General features: G+C 45.4%; 1 protein-coding gene across 1 annotated transcript in view; it reads left to right on the forward strand.

The window, feature by feature from the left end:
• LOC147679554 (unconventional myosin-XVIIIb-like) overlaps positions 1-21918 on the forward strand; it is a 675984-nt gene that overhangs the window by 653247 nt on the left and 819 nt on the right. Inside the window, exon 16 of the mRNA XM_086942460.1 lies at positions 7477-7669. Within this exon, the coding sequence (XP_086798586.1) occupies positions 7477-7669 (193 nt within the window). The remainder of the gene's footprint in view (positions 1-7476; positions 7670-21918) is intronic.

Consider the following 21918-nt stretch of genomic DNA (forward strand, 5'->3'; position numbering starts at 1 on the left):
TGTGTGTGGGTTAGGAGGCGGAAAGTGATCCTCTTATTTACGGGGAGCCAGTGGAGGTTTTTCAGGTGACCAGAGAGGTGTTCTTTACGCGGGATGTCTAGTATGAGCCTGGCTGAAGTGTTCTGGATGCGTTGGAGTTTTTTCTGGAGTTTTGCGGTGGTACCGGCATATAGGGTGTTTCCATATTCTAGGCGGCTCGTGACCAGTGCGTGGGTGACCGTTTTTCTAGTTTCGGTGGGGATCCAGCGAAATGTTTTTTTGAGCATGCGAAGAATGTTGAAGCAAGATGAAGAGACGGCGTTGACTTGTCTGGTCATCGAGAGAGAGGAGTCCAGGATGACGCCCAGGTTCCGTGCGTGGTCAGTTGGGATGGGTGCTTTTCCAAGGGCAGCTGGCCACCAAGAGTCATCCCAGGACTTCTGTTTTGTCTGAGTTCAGTTTCAGACGGCTGTGCTTCATCCACTCGGCTACTTCTTTCATTCCTTCATGTAGGTTGGTTTTGGCGGTGTTAGGGTCTTTGGTGAGTGAGAGGATCAGTTGGGTGTCATCAGCGTAGGAGATGATGTTGAGGTTGTGTTGGCGTGCGATGGCCGCGAGGGGGCTCATGTATACGTTGAAGAGGGTGGGGCTGAGTGAAGATCCTTGTGGCACGCCGCATATGACTTCAGAGGCCTCTGACTTGAATGGTGGGAGGCGGACTCTCTGGGTTCTTCCGGTGAGGAACGAGGTGTTCCATTCCAGTGCTTTTCCTTGGATTCCAACGTTTTTGAGGCGCTGTAGAAGGGTGCTATGACAGACTGTGTCGAAGGCAGCGGAGAGGTCGAGGAGGATGAGGGCGACTGTGTCTCCGTTGTCCAGTAGAGTTCGAATGTCGTCTGTTGCTGCGATAAGTGCGGTCTCAGTGCTGTGTTTGGCTCGGAAGCCGGACTGTGAGGAGTCGAGGGATTTGTTGGTTTCGATGAAGGTGGCGAGCTGGTTGTTGACAGCTTTCTCGATGACTTTGGCCGGGAATGGAAGAAGTGAGATGGGGCGGTAGTTTTTGAGTTCGTTGGGGTCAGCTGTGGGTTTTTTCAGAAGGGCGCTGAGTTCTGCGTGTTTCCAGCTTTCCGGGAAGGTGGCGGAGTTGAGGGAGCAGTTGATGACGTCTCGGAGATGGGGTGCGATAATGGAGTCTGCTTTGTTGAAGATGTGGTGAGGGCATGGGTCAGTTGGGGATCCTGAGTGGATGGAGTTCATCAGGCGGATGGTGTCCTCAGTGGAGATTGGATTCCAATTGTTAAGGACGTTCAAGGGGGGTGAAGCTCCTGCAGGAGGTTGGGTGGGTTGGTCTCCGGGTCGGTTGTCGAAGCTGTTGTGGATGTCTGCGATTTTGTTGTGGAAGAAGGAAGCTAGGGAGTCGCAGAGGGCTTGGGAGGGGGTGATGTCGTTGGAGTTGGCTGATGGGTTGGTGAATTCTTTGACAATGTTGAATAATTCCTTGCTGTTGTGGGCGTTGTTGTCTAGTCGGTCTTTGAATGCGGCTTTCTTGGCAGACCGGATTAGTTGGTGATGTATGCGGGTGGCGTTTTTGAAGTCGTCCCCGGTGCTGGTGTTTGGGTCTTTTTTCCAGGCCTTCTCGAGGGAGCGACAGAGTTTCTTAGATTTCTTAAGATCATCGTTGAACCAGGAGGCGTTTTTGCTGTATAGTTTTATTTGACGTTTTTTCAACGGTGCTAGGATGTCTGCGCTGTTGGATAGCCATTGGGTGAGGTTAATGGCTGCTTGGTCGGGGTTTGAGGAGTGGGCGGGGGGGGTTGAGAAGAAGCGATGAGGAGATCTGGTCGATGGTGATTTTGTTCCAATTTCTTTGCAAGGTGGGTTGAGGATGGTTGTGGATTGTGGTCTTATTGTAGATAAAGTGAACGCAGCTGTGGTCCGTCCAATGAAGAGCTGTGGTGTGACTGAATGAGACATGTTTGCTGGAGGTGAAGATAGGGTCGAGTGTGTGACCTGCGATGTGGGTGGGGGTAGTGACAAGTTGTTTGAGTCCGAGGTTGGCGAGATTGTCCAGGAGGGTGGTGGCGTTGCTGTCCTTGCTCTTTTGTGTGGCTGCCCCACACAAAAGAAGCAATTAGCAGTACTTCTCCCAGCTCCTGAATGTTTTCCATCAATCACTCTTACTCTGTACCAGGGATGGACCTGCCCAAGCACACTGAGCAAAGGACAGTGCCCAGATAACTGGAGTCAGCCCAGAAGGGGCTCTCTTTGAAATTCGAGTGTGCATGTCCTGGCAGTGATGTTAGCGAGAGGTGAGGCTGAGACTCCAGGATCTGATGTGACCAGTGACTCCTGGATGACACCATCTTGGACTTTCCATGCTTGCTGTAGAGGAGGGTTGGGACCGTGGTGGAGAGGTGATGTGGCACTCAAGGATTGGCAAGGGGTGCCTGCCTTCTGGAATTTTCCTCTCCCCTTTAAAAACTCTTACACAAGGGAGAGACTCCATCCCGTCTGTGGATTTTCTACCCACTTCACTGCTGGATCATGGTACTGCCATAGAGAACTGAAAGAAGTAACCCTTAACCCCCACTCAGGACCCATGGCGCTGCCCGTTGACCTCAGGAACAGTGGTTTTCACCAAGGGCCAGTGAAGCTGCCCCCTCTTACACCTCGTGAGGACCAGTTGGGGGAAAGCCATGGACTTTCTGCACCCAACAACAAAGAACCAAAGAAGACAATGCAAGGAACTAGGAGGACCAGCTTTTTGAGAAATGCCCCGCTTTGGAGGTGGTGAGAGTTACGGCAACTCCCCAGGAGTAAAATGAGACTAGGATCATCCAACTCAGACAATTGGGGCCCACGTTATTGCATTATAAAGTTTAGTGATGTTTGACCTACTTTCCTACCTCAGAGCACGTGGATCTCCTCTACTGATTCAATCATTTTCCACCAGGGTGGCCTATGGCCCAGGGGATGCAGCAGGGAAGGTGTGGAGCCTTTGTTGAAGGAGAGGGCATGCGTGGGACCCACTCCCTGTTTTCCCACTTCACCAAGGACCACATCCCCTGGCAGATTTATGTTAAGGGGGCCGGGACCCCATCCCCGGACCCCAAGTGCTCTGGATGTGGGAAAACACCATTGCGCTTTCCTGTGACTTACTGAATGGGGGAGCGCTGTTGCTCCACTGCAGGAGACAGAATGGGTCCAGAACCCCATCAGTGGGCCCTGAATCACTAAAGAGGATGGGGTAGTGCCACCACCCCTCCCACTTGGCCTGCTCTCCCTGCTCCCTGTGCCCATGTTTGGGGGAGCCTACAGGTCTGCATGCCTACACGTTTGCCATTGCAGGAGCTGCCGAGGGCAGGCCGGCATGGGTTCCTTGAGAAGCTCTTCAAACAAGGAAATTTCTGAGGTTCTTGAGTGGGACCGGGCACCCCGTTGTATAAAGGAAAAACCTGGCAAGAGTCCAATGAGTCTCAAAAAGACAACTACAAAAATATCAACACAGCTCTCCCTGGCACAGAGGGAGATTCGCTCTTTAAGTATTCACTGTTGTCAATGGAACTCACCTCCTGTTTGCAGGGCCTCGCATTCGGAATACATTTTTGGCCGTATCTCAGCCTGTGCTGGTCCCAGGATGACAGGACCACCACAAAACCCTTCAGCGCAAAACCGCCTTTCTTTATAGGCCACTTCCTGGGTCCTCACCCTATCTTGGGGGGACCTCAAAATGATCACCTCCCCTGGATTCCAAAGCCTTTTCAAGCTCTCCGATAGCTGGAGATTTTTCTCTACAGCCAGGAGTACTTCGCCCCATAGGGCTCTGCTGTGTGTAACATCCAAGAAGTCCTGGAAGGCCTGAAAATGTATAAATGCAATGTTTATGTGGGTACGTCCTCTGTGGCCTGCCTTTATGGTTGCAATGCAATGCGTTTTCACTGTGATGCCCTATAGGAGCTGTTATTACCGTTACATTCTGATCCCTAATACATTAAACAAATACACAGACATGAGGCTTATTTCTGCTAAATGCTTTATTAGATTATCATCATTATTGAGCTTGGTTCATCATTATTACAATAATGACAAACATTCATTCAAAGGTAATGTTGGTATTACAAAACTCATTTGACACTTCTTTTTCTAAAGAACAAATACTGACTGGACAATCATTTATTTAGTGCTAATTAGTGCATGCTAGTGATTGGTGATTACTAGCCCACACCTCCTCCCTTGAGTAGGCCTTGAATTGCTCAGCTTCGCTACCTTGTGAGAGTCAAGCGCTACAATGGGTGATTGGTTCCCAGTGATGACAATTTTGGACCTTGTGATGGCCACAGAACGAACAGCATAATTTCCAACCCATCCTAATAGCCCTTCACCCAGGCACTACTCTGATTGGAGATGATTTTAACATTGTCCCTGGTCCTGAGTTGGATACCTTGGACACCTCACTAGCCAGACCATTGTGCCTATTCCTGCCAACTCTCTGTCTAGGCCGACTTGATAAGTCTTTGGAACTTCTCCATGTGCATGTATGCTCATGCATCTGCAGCCCATACAATAAACACTGTCACATGTTGATCATATCTGGCTATCTGGCTCCGACGCTTTTCACATGACCCATGTCCAAATCCTTCCTCGTGACATTTCAGATAACTTCCCCCTACACTTTGAGATGAGCTCTGCCCAGGTGCACCATTGGCTGATTTAGCCCAACAATTGATACTGGCCAGATCCTGATTAAAACAGCTATCCCTAGAAGAGGCCAGACAGTGTTGGATAGCATCGATGCAGCATGTGTATGAGCACGGAGATAGATCTGGCAAACTCCTCTACTAGCTAGCAACAAGGGAAGAGACATCCAGAATCATACCCTTTAATCAAGCTACCACAGACTGCCGCTGCAAGCATATCACAGAAGTGGAGCAGGTCTTTGTGGACTGTTACCGTACGCTCTATGGGGCGACACCCACCTTTGTGCGGAAACTCGAAACGTCACTATTGGCAGAGATTCCACTGCCCAAGATTCCATCTTCCTTGGCTTGCGGCCTCAATCAGTCAATCATGATCGAGGAGATTGACGGAGTCCTGTTAGAACTGGCCTCATGTAAGGCATCAGGTCAAGATGGGTTCCCAGACAGGTTCCCTGACAGGTTCCCTGTCGAGTTCTTTAAGTGCTACCAATCCCTCCTGCTTGCTCATTTCCTGACATCATATACTGAAACTGAAGACGGAGGGTCATTTCCACCCGACTTTGACATTACTAAAGTTGTTGTGGTACCCAAGGCAGGGCACCCCTCTGACCAGTGCTCCTCCTTTAGGCCTATCTGTTTCATTAACACAGACATTAAGGTGTTTGCAAGAAGTTTTGGCTGCCCGCCTGAGTCGGGCCTCCAACACCTGATCCACCCAGACCAATGTGGCGTCATGCCACTAAGGAGCACATGCCACTTCATGCACAGGGTCCAATTGACTCCAGGCACATTGCCTTACCGCTCCCGCAGTCTTGATCTTAATTGAATTTGAGAAGAAATTTTATACTGTTGCATTGCCTTTTTTGGGGGCATTGTTTCAGAGGACAGGCCTTGGGACTTTTTTGGTGAACTGGTCACTCTTCTTTATATTATGCTTACTGTACAGGTCTACATTAACGGTATTCTTTCTCCCCTCCTATTCGCATTAGTGATTGAACCACTTGCACATCTTATCAGATGTGATGCTCGGATCCGGGGGGTGGTCCTGGTGAGGATGACTGGAGGAGCACACAGCCTTATACGCAGAAGACCTTTTATTGTTCCTTGGAGGACCCAATATTGTCAGCCCCATATGATTTGAGATTCTCGACCTATCCGAGGAAGCCTCTGGGCTTCTGATTAATGAATCCAAATCTTTACTTGTGTCAGGTGCCACGGGTGAGACTTATTGGTGCCCTGGGATCCCAATGTGTCCTCTCTCCTTTAAGAGTGTCAGCATACATTCTTCCATTTTCCTGGAGCTAGTGTGGAATCTTAACCTGTGACCCCCTTATGACAGGGAGGACCAGAGACCTGCAGTGGTGGCGTAGATTACCCATGAATCCCCTGTGATTAGTAAAATTGCTCAAATGATGTGCCTCCTACATTTTCTCTATGTCCTCACGAACAATGTAAAGTAAACGTTGAACTGCACATGGAAATATCTCAAGACATTTCACAGGGGAGAAAGCTTCTTTACTGGCTTAGGTGTAGGGATTTTGGTGGCAGCAAACTGTGCAGCTGTATAAAGAAGCAGCTAACAGTATGCATATTAATGTTTTAGCAATCTTCTCTACTTTGACTGGTTACAAAGGGAACAGGCCCATAGGAAGCAATAATATATATTTATTAGCCCAGTTCTTTTTTGGTCTCTAAAGGTAGGAAAACAACAGTTACCCCGAAACTATCTCCACGCATGGATTCACAACCCGGTCGTTACCACAACCGCGTTGTGATTCCGCATACCATTACTCCGCAAGTCGGAACAACGACTTGCGGAGGGGGGGAGGTGTTGGATTTAAAATCTAACACCTTCACAACGCGGTCGTGGTAACGACCGCGTTGTGATTCCATACGGGAAGAAAGACTGCAGGGTAAAGAGACATATTCCTAAAGGTAAAGAAATGGACAGAGTGAAACTGGCTTTCAATAATTGAGCATGGAACACCCAACTATATTTACATATCTCATTTCCTAGAAAAAAATCTTTGTTTAACAAATCTTAACTATTTGTCTAAAGAACAGAGCAGCAGAAATGTGTGTTACATTTTCACCACGTTTCATCTGCTACAATAACATCTTAATGTGCTACAAACATATTTCTGTTTATGCACCTCCTTGACATGGGGTAGTGCTAGACTGCTTGTAAGAGGGATTTGAGTATTAGGAAATTAGACAACCAGGGACTTCAGAGAAATATCAACATTTTATTTGAAAGAGCAAATTCAATGAAAAGGCTCGAATTAGGGAATTAAGAGCAGGAAATAATGTAGGAATAATTGAGGACTGCAATGATTGAGGAAAGAAATACAAGCACATTTCTTTAAACACACTGGAAAACACCATGCTTGGTCAAGTAAAAAACAAACAAAAATAAAACATAAACACTGGTAACCCCTGATTTTTTTAAGTGTAAATGTTAAAAAGGACTGAAAAAAAACACCACCGGAAATCACAACAGACAGTAGCTAAAAACAAGGACGGCTAATTATAGTCCTCAGTAGTGTGCTATACTGCTATGTTATTTAAAACACTGTGGTACTATTAGGATCCAAGCTAAAATTAAGAAAAATAAAACAAAAGTCTTGTATGTCACAGGCAGTATTTTCATGGCTCTAATTGTAGGAGATACACATGTTTGGTCTGTAATATTGTCTGTTGTATATATGAGAAACAAATTCACAGCTCTGCCATGGTAAAGAGTGAAGAGTCATTTCATGACCAAGTGCATGTCATATTAACATAATGTGTTTCTTTGCAGATGCTTTTCCTCCAGTCATCTCTCTCTGGCATCCATTATGGTCATGGATGTTCCGGGTTTCCAAAATCCACGTCACCAGAAAAAGGAACGGGCGGCCACGTTTGAAGAACTTTGCCATAACTATGGGCATGAACGACTGCAATCTCTATTTTACAAAAGAGCTTTTGTTACCGAAATGGAGAGATACCAAGAGGTAAAAAATAAGTTTACTGCAGAATATCTACTAAACTGAATATGGCAAACCCAAATATTGTATTACAGAGGGGAATGATAGAACGTAGTGAATTAGGATATATGTTTGGGTTAGTATGGGTCTGTAACAAACTAGTAATGCCCAAAATTAAAAACATACATGTTTTTGTTATTGTGTCGCAGTTACAATAAACCTCCACCATTAAAAAAAAAGAGTATTCACGATCCAGTTCAAAGATAATCCATGGACTAAAAAATGCAAGCAAATCAGGATTTATTGATGGGGAGAAATGTTAATAATGCAGCAATCTTCTGCTCTGTATTTTAATAAGTAGTGTACACTTAGGGTCAGATGTATTAACACGAGGAATTGCAGTGTCAAAATTGTGATTCTTACTGAATTGCAATTAGGAAATCGCCGTTCCTAGACTATGACAGTTTTATTTTTAAAATAGCAGCTCCTGGTTGGTCTCAAATCAACTTACCTTTTGAATATTAATGAGGTAGTACACAATTTGCGACTCACTAGGTATTGCAGCAATCACAGGGATGGGGCCTGCTGGGGTCAGCAGACACCCATGTCTCTGATTGCTTCAAAGTAAAACATTCTTTTCTTCATTTTATAAATGCAGGCCATTTTTCTTAAAGGATAATGCTACATGTTATGTTGGATAACTGACATAATATCGAGGGACAGAATATCGACCATCAAAAATATCGTTGAAAAAATATCGACAGACAGAATATCGAGTTTCTATCTACAAACAGGTAAGTACAAAAATATCGAGTTAAAAATATCGTTTACTAAAATATAGTTTTTAAAAATATCGACTTTATTAAAAACAATGTTACATTAAAATAATATTAAAAATTAATTACTAAAATATAATTAAAATACTTAAATTAGCTTATAATAATTAAATATTAATGAAAGTTATAAAAAAAATGTTATTCATATCTGTTAAAACATATATATATATATAGTAACAAAATATAATTAAATAATATCCAATATTATTAACGTACTATAGCGGAAGTGTAAAAATTACTATTCCCACTCCAAAGACTGCAACAGTAGGGAAAGCGTTGGATAGCGTAGGGGTTAAAATTACTATTCCCACTCCAGTGGGTGCAACAGTAGGGAAAGCGTTGGATAGCGGGAGGGTAAAAATTACTATTCCCACTCTAGAGGGTGCAACAGTATGGAAAGCGTTGGATAGCGTGGAGGTAAAAATTACTATTCCCACTCCAAAGGGTGCAACAGTAGGGAAAGCGTTGGATAGTGTAGGGGTTAAAATTACTATTCCCACTCCAGTGGGTGCAACAGTAGGGAAAGCGTTGGATAATGTAGAAGTAACATTTACTATTCCCACTCCAGTGGGTGCAACAGTAGGGAAAGCATTGGATAGCATAGAGGTAAAATTTACTATTCCCACTCCAGTGGGTGCAACAGTAGGGAAAGCGTTGGATAGCGTAGGGGTAAAAATTACTATTCCCACACCAGTGAGTGCAACAGTAGGGAAAGCGTTGGATAGCTTAGGGGTAAAAACTTAATATTCCCTCTCCAGTGGGTGCAACAGTAGGGAAAGCGTTGGATAGCGTAAGGGTAGAAATTACTATTCCCACTCCAAAGAGTGCATCAGTAGGGAAAGCGTTGGATAGCGTAGGGGTTAAAATTACTATTCCCACTCCAGCGGGTGCAACAGTAGGGAAAGCGTTGGATAGCGTAGAGGTAAAATGTACTATTCCCACTTCAGTGGGTGCAACAGTAGGGAAAGCGTTGGATAGCGTAGAGGTTAAATTTACTATTCCCACTCCAGTGGGTGCAACAGTAGGGAAAGCGCTGGATAGAGTAGAGGTTAAATTTACTATTCCCACTCCAGTGGGTGCAAGAGTAGGGAAAGCGTTGGATAGCGTAGAGGTTACATTTACTATTCCCACTCCAGTGGGTGCAACAGTAGGGAAAGCGTTGGATAGCGTAGGGGTTAAAATTACTATTCCCACTCCAAAGAGTGAAACAGTAGGGAAAGCTTTGGATAGCGTGAGGGTAAAATTACTATTCCCACTCCAGAGAATACAACATTAGGGAAAGTAAACCCTTCATATATTATTAAAAAAATATCTATAAAAAAATATTTAAATTTAATTACCAATTTACTATAATATAATAATTAATCTATTAAAATTACTAATTAGCAATAATTATTACAATTAGTTACCTATTAATACAAATTAATTACAAATTAACAATTAATTATTTAATAGTTAAAAATTAATTAACAATTAATTCGAATTAAATACAATTAAATAAATTTAATTATTTAATTAATTATAAATACATTACTTCCCACCCTATTCCTCTATAAACCCACAACCCGCTACAGAAAATAAATTATTACAATTAACATAATTAGCAATTAATACATTAAATTACATTAATTGTCAATTAACATTTTATTAATTACCCATAAAAACTTAATTCATAATTAATTCTAAATAAATACCAATAAATAATTTTGCATATTTAATTAATTATAATTAAATTACTTCCCACCCAACTCCCCTATAAACCCACAACCCGCTACAGAAAATAAACTAGTAAAATTTACATATTTACCAATTAATCAATTAATTGAAATTCATTCCCAATTAAAATTTAATTAATTAACAAATATAAATTAATTAACAATTAATACAAAATTAATACCAATGAATACATTTACATATTAAATTAATTATAATTAAATTACTTCCCACCCTATTCCCCTATAAACCCACAACCCACTACAGATTTAAATTACGCAAAAATCATAAAAACAAAATGTCATTAATTAAAATTAATTATAACATAAATAAACACTTTTCACACATATTATAACATAAAAAACACTATAAAAAATTAAATATTATTAAAAAATCGATCTTTTTAACAATCTATATTATATACTTCGATATTTTACCTTTCTATATTTTTAACAGTCGATATTATATCACTTACCTTAAAAACGATATTTTTGATATCTATTTTCTGTCCTGTCGATATTTTGTCCAACCAATATTTAAAACTCGATATTATGTCCAATCGATATTTTGGACTCGATATTATGTCTGTGCACCGTTATGTTGTTACATTCATTTTATCAAGCGGAGCATATCACACCCGGAGGTGTCTCTTGCTCATTAAAATAGCCAGGTATTTACCAATAACTTGAATTAAGTGAATTCTACACATCTACGAAGGTAGCCAGGAAGTTGGTTCCATGCCTTTGGAGTAGTATAAGAAAAAGCTCTGCCCCCATATCTTGAAGCACGAGTAAAAGGAATGGTCAAAAGTGCCTTGTCTCAGGATCTCAAAGTGCGAGCAGGACAGTAGTAACTTAATTTGTCCTTCAGGTACTGAGGGGCACTGCCTAATAGAGCTTTCCTCGATGAGGCAGCATATCTTAAAGAAATGTGCTTCTGACCAGTAGCCAGTGGAGGGACCTGAGGATGGGAGCAGCGAGAGAGCCTGCTGGGAGGTTACAAACTAATCGGGCAGGTGTATTTTGCACGACTTGGAGTTTAGTCTAGCAAGGCATTGCTGCAGTCTAGACAACTAATTATTAGTGCCTGGTCCAGCGTTTATCTGGCTAAGGCAGGAAGCCAGGGGAAAACTTTCCCCTGGAGACTCATGGAAGCAAAACATAATCCTTTTGTTGTGGCTACATGACTTTTCATGATCATTCCATGGTAAATATTTATGCCTAGATTCTTTGCCGAGTGGCGGGCATGGGCCCACCTGCCAGGAGACCAGAGATGTTGCGCTTTGCCAAAGAGCAGAACCCCTGTCTTCTCATTATTCAACTGGAGACAGTTACTGGCTATCCATGCAGCGCTATCCCTCATACAGTCTTAACGTCTTAACAGCTGCGGTTTTTCCGCTGCGGTGCGGGCGTTCTATTAGGTGAGCGGGCTGCGTCGGCCGTTGGCAAATAGCAGCACTGGCCGACGGGAGCACGGAAGGGGTTAAAAATGCTGCATACTACCATCAGTGTCTTGTCCTATAGAAATGATCTGCTGAGTATTGTCGGCATAAGGGACTACTTCAAAGCCATATGTTTTGACATTCTTCGCAAAAGGAGCAACATATATATTAAGCAATGTTGGACTGAACGATGAACCTTGGGGTACTCTGTTGGTGAGAGGAACCCACAGAGATTTGAAAGAACCCAGAGTGATAATTTGGATCTGGTCTTCTAAAAAACTCAGCCAACCATTGCAGTATGGTACCTCTGACACAATTCCCAAGCAGTCTGTTGATCAGAACTGCATGAGAAATGGTGTTGAAAGCTAATGAAAGAACAAGCAACACAAGCATAGCAGGAATGGAATCTTTGACTGCCTCAAGTGAGTCTCAGTGCTAGGAGCTACATTGGGATACCTTTAAAAAAAAGAAAATGTAATGTTCTAGTTTCATTTTTTAGGAGTTTAGAGTGGTCTGTAAGATCAATCCCAGCTCTTCAAAATATATCTTGTTTCAAATTTTCGAAGGGAAAGGGGTCCCATGTAAGTCCCTTTTCATTTTTGAATGGGTTACTACCAGTTTTGAATTGGTGGTAAAGTATTACTATTTTGCAACTGCAATCGATTCACAAAACATTACTACATACAATTGTGATTCGGTATTTGTAAAGGATGCCCTACAGTCACCCCTTCCAAATACCATACTAGAATTGGGGTGCAAACCCAAATTGTGATTTGGTAGCAAGTTACTGAATCACAGTTTGCTTTTTGTACACTAAAGAAAGTTTTTGGGTGTTCGCAATCGAGACGATACTGTGAATAAAGTTGTTTGCAATCTCAAAGAAGCTTTGTACATCTGATCCTTTATTGTCAGAAAAATATGATGGGGGAAAAAAAAATTCTAGCTTAGATCTGATGTCCGCAAACATTGTTGTGACTATTTACAAGCTGTATTATGTTTATCTAGTAGCAAATGACTATTTTGTCTATGGCTTCCATTAGACGCTGCTATCTTCAACTCTTAATTCAAAACCCTGTATTTACATACTTTTAAGTCAATTGTAAAACCAGGCTTTAAAGATGTAAATAGGTGTAAGCTGACCTATCAACTCACCTGATGCTCATAATAGCCTCAGTAGATAGTAGGCATCACTCAGGTGTTTGGAGACCAGAGTGAGGTGGAGAAAGGCAGGTGATGTTCTGAATCTACCAACTGCCTCCACTAGGCAGTGCAGACCTTTAATTGTCTGGGGTTTCTCTCTAAGCTCACAGGTTTTTTTGTGCTGATTTTTATAGCGCAAACTCAACCCAAAGGTATTGGAGTGCATTACATGAGCAACAGTTGTGTTACACAAGGACACATTCATTTTTTGGTAGGCACAGGGAGTTTAACTGATTTGCCCAGAATCACAGGATGTGGAGTCGACCCGAGGCTCGAACTTTGGTTTCCCAGCTCCAAAGTCAGCAGTCTAGCTGTCAGACCACATCCTCTCTCAGTGATCTGAACCAGTATTTTTCATAACGGTGCCTGTTATACACACCGTCCTAGAGAACAGAAAGTACAGCACTTGGACAGAAGAGGGAGAGTGGGGCAAAGTCATAGGGGGCAGGGAAGGGTGCCAAAGTATTCATTTAACGCTGTCAGGAGGAGCTACTGATGGAGATACAGTAAGGTTGCAGCTGTCACATGTTCTTTGTTTTAACCCCTTCCATGCTCATGACGAACAATGGGGTACGATTAGGATCAGCAAAGGAGGGGAAAACCATTAGCAGCCAAGGTGTTAAAATGTAAGAAAAGTAGAGAGGGAAGCAAGGAGGGAGATGCAGAAATGTGCTAGGGAATTGGACATAGTTTTAGTAGGAGAAAAGAGCTAGACCGAGTATATTGAGGTAGGTGAATTATCCTAAAATCCATTACAAATGTTCTCCCACTACGATCCAGGGGAGCAGCTTATAGAGTACGGGTACGCATAGGGGCATGCATAACGCAACATTGCTGATGGAGTAAATGTGTTCCAAGTAACATCTTTGTATATTTGATCTACACTTTGATTACATATGATGTCACTTGGAACTCCTTTCTGGAAAATATTCAGCAAGACTAAAACCAGGCCAAAGACAGGACAGTCAAAAACGTAGGAGCCTCCAAGAGTTATGTCCTTGCTGAGATGAAACTCTTATATAGAAGAATCAGAAAGCTCCCATCACTTAAAATAGTTTGAAAAAAGTAACCCAGGGTTGAACTACAAACCAGAGAAAGTAATGTTCCAAAGACCCAGTTGTTACATTTCTCGTGAAAAAATGCAACTTCTCAACTACAGAGTTTAATGCGTTATTGTCAATAGATTTAGAATTAAGTTTCCTGCAAGATTTCTCACCAAGTTAATATCCAGTGAACCATTTCTTAGGAATAAATAATAATGCATCATTAAATTCATTGTATTAGTAGTTATTTGCAAGAGTACAGTAGCTCAACAACAAACAGTGTACAATATTTAGCAATGGCAGTGCTTAGGAACTTGGTAGTTAGTAGCTCTGTAAACAAAGGGTTTGGTGGATGGTGGAAAACACTAAGGAGCAAATTAGCAAGGAATAGCGATATTTATCGCAAAATGCGCTTAGCGCATTTTTTTTATCGCTGGATATGTTAGCGGAGAAAACATTCTATTAGCAACGTTTTTATCCATTGTGCTAAAATATCCAGAGATAGCGGCAAAATGCGTGAATATCGCTGGAAATCCATTGATATTCACGCATTAACGCCAATGGGGACTTAACCTGACAATTCACCTCCCATTGGATAAATAGTTAAGTCATGTTTCTAGCAGGCGTTAGATTATAGCGATAATTGTGCTAAGCGTGTTTTTTTTTTATCGCTTTGCCTGCCTTGCTAATAGGCGATAGCTGTGTTAGCGGCTGCTTTCAGTCTCTAACAGTTTGGGTACGTCCACTTTGCATGTCATTAGCAATAAATATCGCTGACATGCAAAGCGGGCCCTAAGCCGGGCACTATCGCCTAAAAGCTGTCGCTAACTGCTGTTAGCGACAGCTTGCTGATAGGGCGATAAAAATATTGCAGCTTTAGTGGCAAAAAGTGCAGCTATAGCGGCGATATGGCCCTTGCTAATATGCCCCTATATGACATAAACAACATTAATGTCGATGAGGGTCTCTAGGGTGTGGTCAGGTTGCTAGTTGACACCACCATTTTACAGTCTAGGAATTGGCATTGAAAGCCGTTTTTATCAAAGAAGGCAGACAGCTAAGCCTTTAAGTTGCACTGTGCAAATGTTAGAACTTAATATGAAGCTTGTGATATTATCCTTTTTTTAATGTGTGAAATATCAGGATAATTATGTAAAAATAAACAAAATTTTGCAAATTGTGATTTGCTAGTATCTCGAGTGACAATTTCCGTCATAAGAAATTCACAGAAGATACTAGCAAACGCTAATTTGAGTGGCCAAACAATACATAAACTAGCATAAGGTGAAATTTTATAATATTTAGTGAAGTTCAACTAATGCAAATTTTCAAATTTCACCCCGGAAATGGAAAGTTTCGCTCAGACTTACTCAATATAAACTCAACTAATTAGTATGGCTGAGATACCCGCCACCCCCTCTCGACGCAATCCCCAAGGATGGGAAAACGGAAACGGTTCTGAACTTTTGGAAGGCGGGAGGGAGTGACCCTCCCGGCCGTATTTATTAAAATATGAAACAAAATCAAAACATTAAAATAACAGTTTCATATTATGTACAATTTCATTTCCACATTACGATGTTTGGCTAACCTTAACATATTTCTAATACAAAGGTTCTCCTCGCCGAACTAACATCCTACAAAACATTTAACTTGAAATTGTACATCCTAACGTTAAGGGCCAACGGCAAGGTCGTAACCGGTGTCAGATCCCTAAACCAGAATTACCCCCCCCACTTGGGAGGGGCGACCGCACAGAGGCTGTACCTCAAATGCATCTACCAATTTCCCTTGACTTGACGGGGGCCCCAATGAACTCGACGCCATTTAAAGGTCGTCCGAGGACTCGTGTGAGGTGTCTAGAAGGTAGCGTAAACCCCCTCCCCACCCCACACAACTTACCACATCTGCCGTCGCAGGTGTCCTGGCCCCGGGAAATTCCCCAGGAGGGGCCCGTAGCCCCTCCTATCATGGAAGGGGCCTTGACCGCCTTTCCTTTTCTTTCGGCGGCCCATCCTTAGAAGGGACCGCCTCCCCGTTGAGGGGCCAATGGCCACCTCCCCCGGGCGCTCCCATCCGTAATGGGTGACGCCCCCCCATAGGGATCTTCCAATTACTGCTCACCGATCATGACCTTACCGCCCGACCAAAATAAATACGACAATTAACTAAATTACTAAATTAAAAGACAACCATAACTACTTCACGTATGATTACTGATCAACACTAGTGCAAAACTTTATTCGAAAAAACATACTCTAGATGATCATTCTCTTTATTGCATACACAAATAACATGTCCATCATCACAACCTGTAAGAAATAGAGTTACCACATCAAAACTTTATTTAAAAAACCACTTGCTGTCTTCAGGGGCTGGTGGGTGGGTCAAAATTGGCTCTTCGTTCCGTCTCGAGCTCACGTGCAGCGGGGAGGTGCAGCTTCAGAGCACAGGAACAAGAGGATGCTTTCTTGGCTTGTTGCTCCTTTTATCCGTCTTCGGGCGGGCGTAAACCCGCCTCCGCCTGCCCCCCGGGGGCGTGGCCGGCGGCGTCAGCGTCTAGGACAACCCACTCCAGGGCGGGAAAAGGCGCGCCCCGGCTACGCCGCTTCGGGCATACCAGCCGAGACTCGCCTCCCGCCCAAGATGGCCTCCCGGGGGGATCGGGGTACTCCACCATACGTTCGGGGGGACCGAGTGGTCGCCCCTTTCCATATTGCTGAGATACCCGCCACCCCCTCTCGACGCAATCCCCAAGGATGGGAAAACGGAAACGGTTCTGAACTTTTGGAAGGCGGGAGGGAGTGACCCTCCCGGCCGTATTTATTAAAATATGAAACAAAATCAAAACATTAAAATAACAGTTTCATATTATGTACAATTTCATTTCCACATTACGATGTTTGGCTAACCTTAACATATTTCTAATACAAAGGTTCTCCTAGCCGAACTAACATCCTACAAAACATTTACCTTGAAATTGTACATCCTAACGTTAAGGGCCAACGGCAAGGTCGTAACCGGTGTCAGATCCCTAAACCAGAATTACCCCCCCCACTTGGGAGGGGCGACCGCACAGAGGCTGTACCTCAAATGCATCTACCAATTTCCCTTGACTTGACGGGGGCCCCACTGAACTCGACGCCATTTAAAGGTCGTCCGAGGACTCGTGTGAGGTGTCTAGAAGGTAGCGTAAACCCCCTCCCCACCCCACACAACTTACCACATCTGCCGTCGCAGGTGTCCTGGCCCCGGGAAATTCCCCAGGAGGGGCCCGTAGCCCCTCCTATCATGGAAGGGGCCTTGACCGCCTTTCCTTTTCTTTCGGCGGCCCATCCTTAGAAGGGACCGCCTCCCCGTTGAGGGGCCAATGGCCACCTCCCCCGGGTGCTCCCATCCGTAATGGGTGACGCCCCCCCATAGGGATCTTCCAATTACTGCTCACGATCATGACCTTACCGCCACAGGCCGGATAGTTGACCGGCTATCCGGACCCCCCACAACAACTCCTGCCTAAAGGTCATGTTCTAAACTCTTTAGCCAAGCTATGAGGTCTCCTATGAGTAACTCATTCCCCACCCGGGACAAATGGACCCCATCTCCCAAATACATACTGTCCCCCTTGATACAACCATGCGGAATAGAATGCAGTGCACTTGAACGAAACAATCTACCCAACTTGTTATTTACTTTCTTCACTGAGTGATTCAGAGCAGAAACCGAAATCGCCCCCCGCCACACTTTTCGTGGAATCATATGGGACCATGCAATTGTGCACCCTGGAACTCTTCTCGCCAACCAACTTACAGTGGAAAGCATTGCCTCGAGAAGCATTCGTCTACCAGTGGTCACCAAATCATTACCCCCAAGATGGACTATGATTATAGACGGCGGTGACCTTGTCCGCCCTAACAAACCCTCGAAAAAGGATTGAAACTGGTCAATACAGAGCCCGCCCCTTCCATAGAAGGTCACCCTGTACCCGTATTCCCCAGCCATGTGAATCATGTCACCTGCTTTGAATACGTCTGCGGCACGCCTCACGTATGAGTGGCCCACGACCCACACCACTTTTTCCGCAGCCGGTGATGTTTGACCGCTGGTTCCCAGGTGTCGGGTCGACTGCACAGTCCGCCCCGCCTCGTAAGCTTGCGAAACTGTAAACCAAACAAAAACAAGAAGCGTGAGTACATGATAGCAGCTTCACAACATGTGCAACCGCACATACCTTTTGTAACAATTCGAGGACCAACGCCCCAAACGTTTCACTTTTTCTATACTCAGACCCCTGGCTGTAGCCTCAGTAGCAGCCCCTATCCGAAAGGAATGGGTCCCAAACTCGCCGGGGTTCAAGCCCGCGGCCGAAAGCGCCATTGCAAGCACCCGCTGGAACTGAAACCTCGTCAGTGGGGTGGCATCAGCGTGCCTCAACAAGGTCCCCCCCCCATGATGACGCCCTCTGCGCTAAATATTCCTCTAAGCAAACAACAGGGCACATGGGAGATCCGGGAATCCGATGTATTACTACACAATCCCCTATCGCACCCTGATCGGCCTTGGACCTGACAAACGAGACAGTCATTGTCTCCCTCTTTACCTGAATGTGCTCTCGGCACAGTCCCCCCACCGTATCCCGCTTGTTCTTCGCCACCAGTTCGCTTACCCGCATTGCCCCATGGAATGCTATCGCAAAGGCGGCCCGGAATAACACTGTTTCATACCGGGATGAACATGTCGCAGGGAGTACGGATAATAACAGGGCCAACCTATCCAGACCTATCGGGTGCCTCTCATCTACTCTGCGACCCTCAAGGCGTTGCCACCCACGTAGCGCTTTCTGCACCACAAAAGACGCTGTCGGGTCCTGGATCCCATGAGCCCTTGCCATAAAGGAAATGGCGGCCCGATGCCTCTGGGCCGTAGCTACTGATTTGCCTGCCTGATGTAAAGACAGCAAGAATTTTACGACAAGCTCTTCCTGGCCCCAAAGCTCCCCCCTAGCAGAACCCAAAAAGGACCAATAGGAACGGAACGCCCCTTCATATGCCTTCCTTGTCCTGGGTGCTAAACTCTCTCCCACGAGGTTTTGTAGTTCGGGGCACCGAGAGACCAGAGAGCTTCGGGAAAGGGTGCCGCCACCGGGTCCGCTGTGGGCAGAAAACCCCAGAAGGCCTGCATACGGAAACGAGAAAGCGCATCAGCCGCTTGGTTCAGCACCCCTGGGACATGTCGCGCCCTAAAGAGCACATTCAACTGCATACACAACAATACAATTTCTTTAAGCAGTCTCAGAATCCATTTACAACGTGCTGCCTGACTATTGATACACTCAACCACGGTCATGTTATCAGACCAGAACACCACAGAGTGATCTCGGAACCCCTCAGGCCATGTTTTCAGGGCCACCAAAATAGGGAAGAGTTCGAGGAAAGCAATGTTACTTGTCAGCCCGCACTCATGCCACCATGTCGGCCATTTCCGAGCCGACCATTGCGTACCGAATATGGCGCCAAAACCTATACTCCCCGCCAAATCTGTCCACAGCCCCAGCTCCTCGGAGGACACCGCCGGCTTGTTCCAGACAATTCGACCATTGAAATCCGCCAGGAATGCCAACCAAATGCGCATGTCCTGGCGAATCTCTGCCGAGAGCCTCGTGCGGTGATGTCCCTCCTTAAGGCCGACCATGGCTTGTGCAATCGAGCGGGAAAAGGGGCGGGCCATTGGGATTACTCTAAGGGCAAAATTCAACTGGCCCACCGTTTGTTGCAATTGATGCAGGTTTACCTTAGTCTCTCGAATACATGTTTCAAGGAATGCCCTGAATTTCAACACCTTCTCTTTGGGCAACCGAAAACAACCTTCCTCCGAGTCGAGCTCGATCCCCAGAAACTCGAGTGAAGTCGAGGGACCCACAGTCTTACCTGGTGCCAATGGCACGCCAAAGTGATTCATTAAGACACAAAACTCTTTTAAAGCCTGTCCACATTCTGGATCCTCGGCTGCCCCCAGGAACAGAAAGTCATCGAGATAATGCATCACATGCTGAAAACCCGTCTTTCTTGTGAATACCCATTGCAAAAAACAACTGAACTTCTCAAAATAAGCACAAGATATGGAGCAACCCATTGGCATACATTTATCCATGTAATAGCGACCCTGAAACATGAAACCAAGGAGACGCTGATCGTCTGGGTGTACCGGGAGCAACCGGAACGCTGACTCGATGTCTGATTTGGCCATCAGCGCTCCGGGCCCCAGGCGATTCAACATGGCGACGGCCTCATCGAAAGATGCGTACCGCACCGAACACACTTCCGGGTCTATCGCATCATTCACGGAAAGACCTCGTGGGGCTGACAAATTATGTATTAGCCTAAACTCACCCGGGTCCTTCTTGGGGACCACCCCTAAGGGGGAACAAACAAAGTTAGCAACCGGTGGTAAATCGAATGGACGGGCAACCCGCCCTCGAGTCACCTCTTTCCCAATCTTTACCTGTACCACCGCCGTATGCTGCAGGACCGACAGTTGGTTCTTACAACTTGTTTTACCCTGAAAATCCCCCACTGGAATGCGGAAACCATACGAAAACCCGTCTCGCAACACCCCAGCGGAGACATGATCCGGGTATTCATTGAGCCAAGGAATCATTGCCATGGTATCAACCGGGGTAGGTAAAGGCGCCCCTCGGACTATTTCAGACCTGTTTGGCGCTTCCCCTACCACCGTTATCACCCGTTTTGGCTCTGCACATGGTCTCGGGATGAGAGGACTGTCCACACCCCCCACATTGGTGTCTAAACTTGCATGACCCCTGAGGCCTTGTACATTTTCCCCTGTTAAAATTCCAACAAATCCCCTTTTTACCTGCGTTGCCACTCGACTTCGAGTGATGCTCGTTACCTGCACCCGTCCGAAAGGGTGTCCCAGAGGTTTGGCGGGAAGACTCACCCCCGATACCCCCCGACAATGGTACCTTTAACATGCCTGAATTCTCCATTTTTTGCCAAGAAATGGAGTCATAACAATCCCAAGTTAGAGCTGGGTCGTGCTCCTTAGCCTTCTTAAAAATATTGTCATAACAAAACCACTGATTGCCCTCGTACGCTAGAGAATACTCCATAATACGTGTCTGATAAATAGGCAATTCCGTCAACAACTCAGGCCTTCGCTCACCCATAATGGAGGTGAAAATGCCAAACGCTCTGCCCCAAGTACCTATGTTCTCGTCGACCTTAAAGGCGGCCATTTTTGCGCGCCAAACACTCGGATGCATAAGCTCTTTTTGGGCCTTCACATGCTCGATCTCGTAATGGTCAGTAAGCAAAGAAAACATGTTCACATACTTATCAGCCCAAATCTTTTCCTTCATTTCGAGTGGAACATGCTGGGCCACTTCCTCCCTTCGCGAGGGTACAGACCCCTCCCCCGCAATCGGCAGTAGCCGCTTACCTGAACTAGGTGCTGTACTTGCTGCCGAACTTGCGCCTGCTGCTGTCTCAGCCACCGGAACCTGCGGGGGAACAGAAGATGGTGCCTTCGCAGCCTGTCTAGATTCCCGCAATTGCCTCATTACTGCCCTGGCGTCGTCCGCCGTGGTGCCCTCACTATCCTTTCCCAACCACGCTGCCAGTTGTGCAGCCAACTCGGGAGGCATATCTTCTCCGTTCACGGGGGTGACTACCACGGGGATCGGATGCCCCTCCTTCGGAACCGGGATTGGCTCCTCTATCGGTGTATCGGGAACCGGGGCCTCCCCCCCAGGTGCCACCCTCTTGGACCTCTTGCCTCTCCCGCTAGGGACTACTCCCGGCAATGCTGGTCCGACGATTCGCTTCGGGCCTCCCTCCCCGTTCTTTACCGCCATCTGTTTCTTCAACTCGGCTACCTCCTTTACGAGCATGCGGAGCATCTGATCGGTACCGACCCGCTTTCTGACCTTCTTGCCCGGCATTCTCCAACGAAGATATCTGTAAAACAAGAACAAAATTACAACGCTCAAAATTGGCTCTTCGTTCCGTCTCGAGCTCACGTGCAGCG

The sequence above is a fragment of the Lissotriton vulgaris genome, chromosome 11, assembly GCF_964263255.1.
Source record: "Lissotriton vulgaris chromosome 11, aLisVul1.2, whole genome shotgun sequence".
NCBI classification, from domain to species: Eukaryota; Metazoa; Chordata; class Amphibia; order Caudata; family Salamandridae; genus Lissotriton; species Lissotriton vulgaris.